The sequence below is a fragment of the Diabrotica undecimpunctata genome, chromosome 2, assembly GCF_040954645.1.
Source record: "Diabrotica undecimpunctata isolate CICGRU chromosome 2, icDiaUnde3, whole genome shotgun sequence".
In the NCBI taxonomy this organism is placed as follows: domain Eukaryota; kingdom Metazoa; phylum Arthropoda; class Insecta; order Coleoptera; family Chrysomelidae; genus Diabrotica; species Diabrotica undecimpunctata.
In genome coordinates, this window is record NC_092804.1 from 145403967 (window position 1) to 145417224 (window position 13258).

Consider the following 13258-nt stretch of genomic DNA (forward strand, 5'->3'; position numbering starts at 1 on the left):
AACACACAACCCTGTCTAACACCTCTTTGAATACAAATTTTGTCTGTTTCTTTGCCGTCTACCAGAATAGAAGCTTCTTGATTCCAATATAGATGTTGTAAAAGTCTCAGATCTTTATCATCTATTCCAATCATTTCTAGATATTTGAACAGCCTACCACGTTGAACAGTATCAAACACCTTCTCAAAATCTATAAAATAGACGTAAATTGGTTTTTGTACTTCCCATGATCGTTAAAGTAGTGTTAGCATTGAGAACAAAGCTTCTCTTGTTCCCAATCCTTCTCTGAAACCGAATTGTTTATTTCCCATTGTGTCTTCACATTTCTGCTTGATTCTATTAAGAATTATCCTAAGAAGTAGCTTGAGAGAGTGACTCATGAGACTAATTAGTCTAAAGTCTTTACATGATGAAGTATTAGATTTTTTTGGAAGTGGGATAAATGTAGACTCCAGCCATATTCGTGGCAGTGTTCCAGTTTCGTATATGTGGTTATAAATGTTTATTAGTTCTGAGACCTTGTCGTCGTCTAGAAGTTTGAGCCAATGTCAGGGCCTGGAGATTTCCCATTTTTGCTTTGTTTATGGCTTTCTCTACTACCAGTATTCGTATACTTTGTGGTGTTAAGTGGTGGCCTCGTATCCAGGAAGAGCTCTTTTATGTAATTGGTCCATTTTTCCTTTTTTTCATTTAAGTCGAGAATAATTTTACCTTTGGAGCTTCTCATAAAGTCAGGAGTTCTTTTTCTCTGAGTGTAGGTAATTTCTTTAAGTTTTTTGTGTATATTAAACTCGTCATATTTTTTTTTGTAGTTCTTTCATCTCACGACATTTCTGTTCCATCCAGGCCTCTTTTGTTCGCTTAACCTCGTATGTTATTTGTCGATATATTTCTCTATATCGAGTCACATCTTTATTTTTACAATTTTTTCTTTGCTGAATAAGGTCTAGTATGTTATCGGTCATCCAATCCTTTTTCTTTACTGGCTCTTTTTCTGATTTTAAAACTTCGTCTGCTATGGTAACCATGGGGGAATTCATTATATCTATATTTTGTCCGATACTTTCTTGTTCAGAACTTTCTAGCTGTTTCTTAATTACATGATTTATCTTATTTCCGAACTCATCTGCTATTTCGGCATTTCTTAGGAGTCGATTATTATGTTTTTTCTGAGCTGTCGGGGTTTTTATTATTTTAAATTTTTTGAATACAGCTCAGAGCAGATTATGCAGATTATTACTAATAATAATATTATTGGTCAGTCGTCTTTTCGTACTTTATATTTATATACTATTTATCAAAATAGCTGTGTCTTTTGCAATGTTATATTGGGTCAATAAACTCGTTGCTCGACTTATGTTTATTCACTTGTAAAGTTTAGTGTCAGATCAATAATGACTTAACGGTTCAATCGCGTTCAATTAAATTCCTGAGTAATTAATCACAACAAATGTGTCTAATTCAGGTCTACTGTACAGCTCTGGCATATATTCAACAGAGTACAAGAGATTCTTATACCTACGGATCTTTTCTACCTTCTAAAGGTCGCGGCATATTATCGTGCACGTATAGTTTCCGGCACGTAGTGTTTCCACTCCAACAATTGGGCTGCGCGTTCACATTTTCATACATAGAACGTTTAAGTTTGGTTCGGTGAAGATATGATCTCGCTTTTTTCGACAAAAAGTATGTGCAATTGCTCTTCTACTTAAGGATGAAGAATGAAAAACTGTGTTAAAAAGAAGGTTTGAAGTACATCCAATGCTAAGAGAAAGGAGGAAGGAATGTGAATACTGGACTTTATACAGAGAATTAATTGATGACGATGAAAAATATTATGGATATTTTAGAATGAATAGGATTCAGTTTATTTATGTTTTAAATTTAATTTCCCTTCAGTTAAAAAACAAAATACTACATTTAACAAGCCATACATATCAAACCAAAAAGTATTTTTAAAAAGAAGAGGTATCACTTCCGTACAAAAGTCCTAATTGTTTATTACTTCCGTGATTAATTGTCACAAAGCAATAAAAACACATGCATAAATGACAAAATAGCCTCGAAAATTATTTTTTTAAATACTCTGTATCAAAATCAAACAAAAACCTAAATAAACAACGGGGGGAAAACGACGGACATTTAATTCACATTATCCTTACCAACCGGTTACGACTCGTTACGTAGCCGTCAGCATCAGTAAAATATTGTTTTCAAATATACTGAACGGAAACGTTAAGTGTCTGAAACGCTATGTTCCGGACAGTGTGCGTTGTTCATATTTAAAACCATTTAAATTATATTTTTCGGAAACTAAACGCTATGTGCTGGAAACGCAACGTGCACGATAATATGCCACGACCTTACAACAAAATTTTGTAGCAAAATTAAATAGGTACCCTTTAATCGGTTAATCGATAACATTGTTGCACTTTTAACTACTATAAAATGAACCATAACCACATGTATTGTTGGTGGTATATAGAAAGCGTAATATTCTGCATAAATTGGCTGAGTTTAGTATCGTTAAAGACAATGCCATGTTGGAATATTAATTAGTTACCTGTTAAACCAGTCGTCTGTGTAACGTGGATAGGGATATGGATCATTACTGCTAAAATCGTAGCTCGCCTTTGAATTCTGAAACAAAACAAAGCATCACATAACTTTACTTTGTTACACAAATAGGAAACCATTATTAACGCTAAGAAAAAAAAAGCCTTTTGATAATTGTAACATTAATTAAAGGCTATTTTTTACTTACAAATATAACTTGGCCATCAAAATAAGCCGACAACAGACCGAAAAAAAAACATTTCTTTTCCCCTTAATTGTTTATTTTTTTAAAGTTTATAGTTAAACTTATTATTAAGAAAATTACCTTTATAGTTTAGTTTACGTTAATAATAAATTTATTTACAGTGTGTATAAGCCAAATTAAATATTTTAGATTACAAAGAAACGGGGACGTGTTTGAAAAACAATTAAATATATCGATTTGTTTGCTTTCTTACAAATTTTTTCAATAAATTTTATTTTACAGTGTGTATCATTTAACAGTGGCTAATAACAACTTTTTTATTGTAACCTATAATTATCTAATTTAAAATTTTTTCAGAATATTATAAATATATTTCATGTATACCTAGAAGGAATAATTTCTTGAACTTAATTTTTTAGCAACAGAATGACTATATTTATAACATACTATGATAACAATACCAATGTTTTATCTTTTCTATTTTTTGTCAAAATAAAGTATGTAAAAAAGTGTACAAAATAAATTTATCTTTAAATTTTTTTGTGAAGAGACTGATTTGTGAAAACCAGTTCGTATAGAAATTTTTAGTTATTATTCCTCAGTCTAATTGTATTCAGTGTAAGAAAATGCCTTGAGTTCGAAGACACCAAAATTACCACCATGTTAGCGATTTTGACAGGGGTAGAATTATTGCGTATACAGATATGTGTTTGTCGTATCGCGAAATTGGCCGTCGTGTTAATTGTACGGCAATAACGGTTATGCATGTCTGTTGTGTGTGGACAAACGAAGGTAGAGGAACACGAAGAAGACCAACAGATCAACCGAGGCGTATCACAGAGCGTCAAGATAGGCGTTTTAGATTACTGGCTCTTTCTACTACGCGTCAAATTGCTAACCAATGGTTTGGATTAGTAGGTAGATCTATATTACTATGCGTACATTATACCGTCGCATTAGAGTATTCAGCTCCGGGGTCGCCAAACACAATATTATTTTTACTTGTTAATAAAAACTTAATTACTTACTTCTAATGTAACTGAGTATACAATAACCGATACAAGCATACCTAGATAGGAAATAATTAATGAGTAGTTCTACTTCCTGTAATTCCATGTAATTCCAAGTGGTATTCTGTTGTATATCTTTATCTTCAATCTAAACCATTTCTAAATATTACGCTAATTGATGTTTCTACATCTACTAATAATTTGATTTGTTTTCTTTTTACTCAACATTAACATATTTAAAACCTTCTTCTTCAAGTGCCATCTCCGCGGCAGAGGTCGGCAATCATCATAGCTATTCGAACTTTTGAGACGGCTGCTCTGAAAAGTTCATTTGATGTACATCCGTACCACCTCTCAGGTTGCGCAGCCATGACATTCTACGCCTCCCTATGCTTCTCTTTCCTTGGATCTTTCCCTGCATGATCAGTTGGAGCAAGGTGTATTTCTCTCCACGTGTAATATGTCCGAGATATTCCAATTTTTTTGTTTTTATTTAAAACCATATAATGCAAAATTATTTGCTTCCATTCATTGAACCATGAAAAATTCTACTTCCGGAAACTGTTGTTTGTTTTTTATATGTTTGATTCAGTTCCGATTTGATTTATTGTTCTCATATAATATCATATTTGGTACTTATATTTTCAGAATGTTGGCGGTATGTGCACTAAACTTCAGAATTTCAGACATGCCGTGAGTCTCTCTAGTTATGATGTTATTATTATTATTGAAACATGTCTTACACCTAGAATCTTAGATGCTAAATTGGAATTAAGTGACTTTGATGTGTATAGTCATGACAGAGACCCTCAAACTAGTTCAAAGACTCGTTGTGTTGGTGTTATTATTGCTGTTCATAAGCGCCTTTATTCAATGTTGGTTAGGCCTATCCATTCCTCTGTGGAACATGTTTTTACACAGGTAATGTGTGACACAAAAAAGTTAGTCATTGGTGCAGTATACTTTCCTCCACGGTCATCTGGGTCAGTATATGAGGACCATTCTACCTGTATATTGGACTTAGTGGATAGATTCAGTGATTATGAATTCTGTATTTGTGGTGACTACAACCTACCTGAGGCATCCTGTGATAATATTAATAATGATGTTACAGTTGAGTGTCCGCATCACTCTCCAGAAAATATTATTTGTACTTGCTACAATTTTCAAAATATGTCACAAGTAAATGCTTTGCCTAACCTTAATAATAAATTTTTAGATCTAGTTTTCTGTACTCAGAGGGAAGCAGTTGTGTCGATTTTAACTGATATTCTATTGAATACTTCGCAACATCATTCAGCTTATACTATATGGTTCCATGCAGCCAATTTAAATTTGTTTCTTAAATATGATGTCTTCTATCATGATTTTAAAAAATGTAATTATCAAGTTTTAAATGAATATTTAGCCTCAATTCCTTGGAACAAGGAATTAGATGAATCAGATATTAACTGCTGCATAGAAAATTTTTACCATATTTTATATGATGCCATCAGCATATTTGTTCCTATCAAACGGTTTAAATGATTAAACTTTCCAGTTTGGTTTTCGCAAGAACTAATTGAGCTTGCCATACAGAAAAAATAGCCTACAGGAATTTTAAAGCATCAAGCAACTCATATGAGGAATTTTCGGTGTTAAGGGAAATATGTAAATCATTTCAAGTAATCCCCGCTCTTTTTGGAGGTACGTTAGTGCTACACGTGGGTCTAGTGCTTATCCTAATATAATGTCTATTAAAGCTGGGGATGTAATAGCTCAGAATGGTGATAAAATAGTCAATCTATTTGCCAGTTATTTTTCAGGCACATATATAATCCTAGTGAGTATAATTTACCTAATTTTAAATTGGACTATAGTGTGGATTTCCAGATTCTGAAGTTTAGTCTGACTGATTTTTTCGAGGGGATTATGAGTTTAAAAACTACATATTCTTCAGGGCCTGATAGTATACCTGCAGCACTTATTAAGAACTGTATTTTTTCCCTTTGTAAACCTTTACAACAAATTTTCAATTTATCATTGTCATCATCTATATTTCAACAATATTGGAAAAATAGTTTTCTTACACCTATCTATAAATCTGGCAATTGTGAGTGTGTTAACAATTATTATAGAGGTATAACTATTCAATCAGCAATCTCGAAACTTCTTGATAAACTGGTATCGATAAATCCCACCTGGGCTTGAAGAAACATAATTATTGATGAACAACATGAATTTTCTAACGGGAAGTCAACAGTAACAAACCTTGTCAATTACCAACAATACTTGTTGGGTGCATTTGAGAATAAAATTCAGGTCGACAGCATTTATACTGGTTCCTCAAGACCTGGTACCTTTGACCAGGTTAATCATAATGTTTTGGTCTACAAACTTCATGCATCTGGCTTTGGTTACCCCATTGTTAATTAGATAAAAAGTTTTCTAAAAGACGTACACATTAAGTTCGTATTAACAATTATATTTCAAAAGAATTCCAATGTTATTCTGGTGTACCACAAGGGTCTTATTGTGGTCCTTTGTTTTTTACCTTGCTCATTAACGACATTGGTATTACGATATTATCAAAAACTAACACTTCCTGCTATTTGCTGATGATCTTAAGTTATTTCGTTGTATACATGAAAAATCGGATAGAGATCTCTTGCAAGATGATGCAAATAATATATATGTTTATGGTCAAAACAAAATGGTTTAAGCTTAAATCCAACTAAATGTTCTTGTGTTTCATTTGGTCGTATAAATAATCTAATAGCTAATAGATATGTTCTTAATAATGTAATCTTGGATTCAGTTACTGAGATTAGATTTGGGTGTATTATTGGATTGTGCATTGACATTTAGAAGCCTTTTCTTAAAATTAAGGAAACAGGATTTCGTAATCTTGGTTTTATTTATCGTAACAATCATGATATCTCACCTATTGTATTCAAATTATTGTATTGCTCTCTGGTACGCTCAGGTCTTGAATACTGCTCTGTTGTTTGGTCCCCATTTCGTCAAGTGTACATTGATGGATTGGAGAGCATTCAGAGGAAGTTTCTAAGATCTTTAGCTTTTAAAGCACATATTAATATAAGAAATTCTGAAAATTATTTCATCGCTTATTCTATAATAATGTCTCAATTTAACATTGCTACATTGAAGAACCGCAGGTTAAGAGCTGATATGTTATTTTTGTTTAAAATTCTAAACAATGTTATTAATTGTCCCCCGTTATGAGCCAATGTTCACTTAAACACAATGCATAGAACTCGACACACTGCACTCTTTTATATTACTTTTCATAGGACTGATTATGCTCGCAATTTTCTCTTAATAATGCTCAGCTCTTATAATGACCTAATATTGGATCCATTATGTCCAAACATTAATGTTTTTAAAAGGTAACTTAGGAATCTAATTAATAATCTAGATATGTGATATATTTTTTTTAACTTTTGTGATTTGATATACTGTTTTAATGTACAAATTTTTACTGTATAATTGTTTCTTTGTTATTGTTTTGATGTTTATTATACATGATCTTTACTTTTTGCTATATGTTGTATTTTATTGTAAATGGTTCTACCGTTGAAATAAATAAATAAATAAATAATAAATAAATAAATAAACAAATAATTAAAGTCAATCTGACTCTCGAATATGTGATAAGACTGCTGAATATAGGAAGAGGTAATCTCAATAATCTCTAATAAATAAATCAATACAGATTGCCACTTATGCCGATGACATTAGCATCGTGTCTCGAAGAACAGAAGAGGTGGCAGGCATATATTCACAAATAAAAATAGGGGCAGAAGAGACCGGACTAGAAATAAATATTTAAAAGACAAAAAAACTAAAACAGGCAAGAGCTAGGGAAAATAGACGCACAGTTGAATTAGAGGACGATATTAAAACTGTAGAAAGTTTCATATATCTGGGAGTTGCATTAAGCATGGATGGAACAGAAGAACCAGAAATTCAAAGAAGAATAGTAAAGGAAAACAAATCAGAGTCTACAATACTATTATCAGACCAATAGTATGTTATGAATGCAAGACATTGGTGATGACAGAAGACACAAATCGAAATCTGGAAGTCTTTGAACGAAAAGTCCCAAGAAAGATATTTGGACCTATTAACGAAAACGGAGTATGGAGATCCAGGTACAACCATGAACTCTACCAACTGTTTAAAGAGACACCGATCTCAAAATTCGTTAGACTTCAGAGACTTCGATGTGCTGGTCATGTAGTGAGAACGGAGACCGGAAGATTGGCAAAAAGATCCCTAGATAGTAAAATACTAGGACGCAAGACCAATAGAAATACTACGAAAAAGGTGGGAGGATAAAGTGGCATCGTGGCGCGTGAGCAAATTTTGCTAGACGTGGGAACCTGGAGAAGATCGGCGCGGAACCGGCAAGGTTGGAGACATAGTTTGGAGGAGGCCAAAGCTCGATTTAGTCTGTAGCGCCATTGGAGAGAGAAATAATAAAAGTGAACTAAAACCTAATATCAAATGTTTTCGAACAATTTAAAATTAATTTATACGAAAAAATATAAGCAATTTATCTTATAACCAATATAATCTCAATATTGTTTTTTATATGTCTTAAAGGAATAACCAACAACATTTTGTACGCAAACACTTTCCACAAATATAACAAAATTAAATTATACATTTGTATTCAGGTAAGCATTTTACGCTGAACTGATAATTTAGTAGTTTAATCGATTTTTTATTGTCTGCCAAACTCAATATCGGCTTGATAAGCGTACCTACACTACATCTGCCGTTCGCTTTAATATAATGCGAGAATCGCGATGAAACAGCAGAATGTAGTATAGCTGAGAAGGAATTTGTATGCAAATTGTTTGAGCGTTCACACAGTTACAGTTTATTTCGAATTTAAGACAAATATCGTGGGTGCTAAACAAAAATTTAGCAAGTTTCAAGGGGGAAAATGTTCGTAATAAAGTTTGTCTCGCTTTGTTATTCAGTTCAGTCGGTATATTGTGTAAATTCCTTCTCGGTATTTCTTTACAGGTCCTGTTCAAAAAATAAGTGGTGGATTATTATTATTTCTGTCTCTATGTTACAAAAGAACTACTTCTAGGTGCCTTTCTATTAAGACAAAATTGTTCAACACAATAAAATACTTCTTATGATCTTGAATTCAGACCTTTGATTACTTGGAGATGTGAATGCTTTTAACTCACTATGCGGCGCATTACAAAATGATGCAGTTGGTCAACAAATTGATAGCAGTGTTAAAGACATATAGTGGCGGACTAAGGCTAGGCAACATTGTTATTTCGGACCTATTTTTCATTGATGAGATGGCACATAGACACATATTTTGCGTTTGCTAGTTTGGTTTCAACGCATGCATCATATATATATATATATATATATATATATATATATATATATATATATATATATATATATATATATATATATATATAGTTCTGTTTAATTATCGGATTCCAAAAAAAGAAAAACAATAATATGCATGTACAAAAATTAAATCAACATAACTTATTAAAACAAATAAACATAATTTATTAAAACAAACAATAATACTTAAACAAATATATAAATACTCGTTTTTTTCTCGCTTTTAATGCACTCTACAAATACGTTAATTATGTTGTCATAATTAATAGAGTTATTTTTTATTTTTCTATATGAATCAGTTATTTATGAAACATGAAGTTACCCATTTCCAGAAATTGACATTTTTACACAAAACCAATGTTACACATAGGCGCACTATTTGCTAATATTTGCTGATTGACTTCTCCAAGAAATTAACGCACCACTTCACCAGATTTATTCTACATTTTATTAGTAATTATAACAATTTGTCCAATCATCAGAAAATATTGAAGTACAGGAGAAAAAAAAAATAACACGGAAGATTCTAAAAAAATAATGATAAGAAAAGTAAACTAAAATATGAAAAAGTCTTAATAACGAGTGTTTCCACCTATACTACGTATAACAGCCTCACATCGTTGTCCTATACTTAAAATTAATTGCCGTATTTCATTTTGGTCTAGTTCTCCCCAAATCTGGATCAGCCTCTCTCCCGCTTCCTGTAAGTTGTTTGTTTGGATCGGTGTCGCTCTTAATCGCCTACCAAGGATATCCCAGAGATTTTCAATCGGATTTAAATCCGGACTATGTTCTGGCCATTCCATAGTGTTAATTTTTACCTCTTCTAGATAATTTCTGACGATCTGTGCAGCGTGAGGTTTGGCATTATCTTGCATTAGTAAGAAATTTTCACCGATATAAGGAGCGGATGGTACTACATGTTGCTCCAGGATCTCCAGTATGTACCTTTCAGCTGTAACAGTTCCATTTTGTATGACCACTAGGTCCGTACGTGCGGTCAAAGAAATACCACCCCACACCATAACGGATCCTCCACCAAAAAATGTGGTGTGTGAGAAGTTACACTGAGCATATCGTTCGTTGGGTCGTCGCAACACACGAACACGTCTGTCGTTATTGTACAAACAAAATTGGGATTCATTAGTAAATAGCACTCGTTCCCAGTCAGCATCTAACCAATTAACGTGTTCTCTGGCAAAATGTAGTCTTCCCCTTCGATGCTCTGCAGTTAATAGAGGACCTCGGGCGGCAATCCTAGGTGTTAAGTTGTATTCCCTAAGTCGCTGGCGAATAGTTTCAGTACTAATTTGTATAGCATGCACGTCTCGAAGCTGAATTTGTAGACTTCGATGTGTTACAAAACGTTCTCGAAGAGCAGAAATTCTTAAAAATCGATCTTGAATAGGGGTAGTTACCTGGTTTCGTCCTTGCCTTGGTCTGCGAGTATGTTCCCCTGTTTCGAGGAATCTTTCTAACACCTGTGAGACGGATGTGTGGGACAAATTAAACCAACGACCAATTCTTCGGTAACTCCAACCTTTTTTTGACAGTATCACTGCTTGGGCACATTCATCTCGGGTTAAATTACTCCATAATAAACACAATTAACAATACTCAACAATTAAACAGTAGCCGAATAAAATTCGTGAACACTAGTATATTTATAAAATTAGTATATTTTTTGCTTCTTTTTGTTTTGTTGCAAAAAAAACTATGTTTGTACGAATAGCATATACAAGGAGCTTGCAAAATATAACACTACAATGGAAATTTTTATTAACGCTAATAAAATATCTTAATATTTCAAAGTGGTGCGTTAATTTCTTGGAGAAGTGTGTATTAAGTACTATATATTACATGTCCCTCACTAACAGATTTCCCTTACGTATTTCATTCAGTTTATTTGTGAAAGATATTAAGTAGCCGACTTAATATGTTTCAAAAATAAACATTCATCTACCAATTTGACAGAATACATACAACCTCTAACCTAGCTTTTGTTTGTTTGTCCTGTCGTTGCTAAAGCATTATTATTACTTTAGATTCGTATTTTATTAACAAAAATGAGTGATAGTGAAAGTGTTAAACGGAAGAAGGGAAAAGGTATTCTACACACTGACGAGTATAATGTAAATAAAATTAAAAATGCAATACTTTCTGGAGCAGAGTATGTTAATTACAATGGCAATATAGTACGTGCAAGAAAAACCAGAAAACCGTGCAGGTAAATAGTGGTAACTAATATGCATATGCAAGTTATATTAAATTAGGTTATATATTTTAGCTACAAGAGGAAATGCTGGAATAAAATTACGGAAGAACAGCGTTAGGACATTTTGAAGAAAATATATTCCTTTAAGACCAAAAACGAACAAGATTTTTACCTACAGAGTCTAATTGAGGTCATCCCTATTAAAAATCGAAGACCAACAAAATTAGAGAACAAGAGGAGGAAAAGCGTATTTAAAGAGAGAACCAGTTGATTTATTTATAACGTTCATTTGGGAGAACGTAAAATAATGATCTGCAAGAAAGCGTTTGAAAGCTTCCATGACGTAACATCAATTAAAATTAATCGCTTACAAAATTTACTACTTTTGGGAAATCTCCTGATGATGAGAGGGAGCAGAAGAATAACAGGAAAACCATTCCAACCAACACTGTTGCTCAAATAATGGATCACATTCAATGTTTTCCCTTAAAAAAGTCAATATTCTACGCAAGAAGTCGAATATCTTTGTTCAACCCTGAACATAAAAATTATGTACGATCTTTTTAAAACTGGGTACCCTGACACAAAAGTAGGATTTCTACAAGTAGGATTTCTACTATATTACAAAATTAAATAAAAAAAAAGAGAGGTTTAACTACCGCTTTGAACGGCCACAAGTGGACACGTGCTGTGAATGTAAAAGACTAACGTTAAGAAAAACACAACACTTAACGATACTGCAGAACGTGTTGCTGCTGCCGAATTGCTTGTCCACAAAAAACGGAGTAACAAATTTTACAAATCTATAAGAGATACAACAGAACTATGTAAAGCGAGTAAGGGCACATCACTTTGTTTAACATTCGACTGTATGCAGAATATTTCACTTCCATGCATTCTTATCCAGGAAATGTACTATTTTAGGCAATTATCCATGCTTCCATTCTCAATTCATAAAGTTGGTGACGGAACTGCTATGTTTTACCTACATCATGAAGGCCTTGCTAAGAAAGGATCAAACAAAGTTTGCTCCTTCCTATTGGATTACTTGAATATTTATGCTTTGACTAACATTGAAAATTTGTCCCTGTACAGTGACAACTATGCAGGATAAAACAAAAATCATTCGATGATACGTTTTCTCTTGGCATTGACAGATATGAGCTGATTAAAAATTTTTTTCTATAGATTCCCTTTAATAGGTCATTCATTGCTCTCGAATAATAGAGACTTTGGTCTGGTTAAGCAGGTATTACATTGAACAGATCGCTATTACACTGTCAAAGAAGTGATGGAACTAATACTACGTCCTGGGAAGAAACATAAGTTTCAGTAAAGCTAGTTGATACTACAGACATTCTTGATTTTTGAAAATGGTGGCATACCCTCTACAAAAAAGTTGAATGTATTGCTAATAAAGAACAAAGGAAAGAACCTTTTAAAATTTCAGAATACAACGAATTTGTATTTGACTCAAAAACAAAACTGTTAATAATTTTATTGGTGGCGCTATAAGGAGTCCGTTTACTTTAAAAAAGCCAGGGCAGTATGATGTTCAACTACCTAATAATCAAGATTATCAATCGAAGTGTCCCATTTTGAAATAAGATAGGCGATTTAAAGAAGACACTTCAGTACTTACCAAAAGAGCACAAAGAATTTTATAATACGTTATAAAACTGGCCAACTCGCCAATATGGAATAGTTTCTTACATCATCACTTGTAATTTAAGTTTATAAAAGCACATAAATGGTTTTTGGCAATAGTTTCTTGTTATTTTTTCACGTTTAATAACTTATTTTTATGTTTTAGATAAAAAATATATATCGACAATTATGTTTATTTATGAATCATACAAAGTCACATCATTTAATTGAAAA

At 32.7% G+C, this 13258-nt stretch overlaps 1 protein-coding gene across 1 annotated transcript in view; it reads right to left on the bottom strand.

Moving 5' to 3' along the window:
* The window catches only part of amon (prohormone processing protease amontillado), a 210908-nt gene that overhangs the window by 109256 nt on the left and 88394 nt on the right, over positions 1 to 13258 (bottom strand). The window contains exon 5 of the mRNA XM_072523666.1: positions 2564 to 2640. Coding sequence (XP_072379767.1) covers positions 2564 to 2640 — 77 coding nt within the window. The remainder of the gene's footprint in view (positions 1 to 2563; positions 2641 to 13258) is intronic.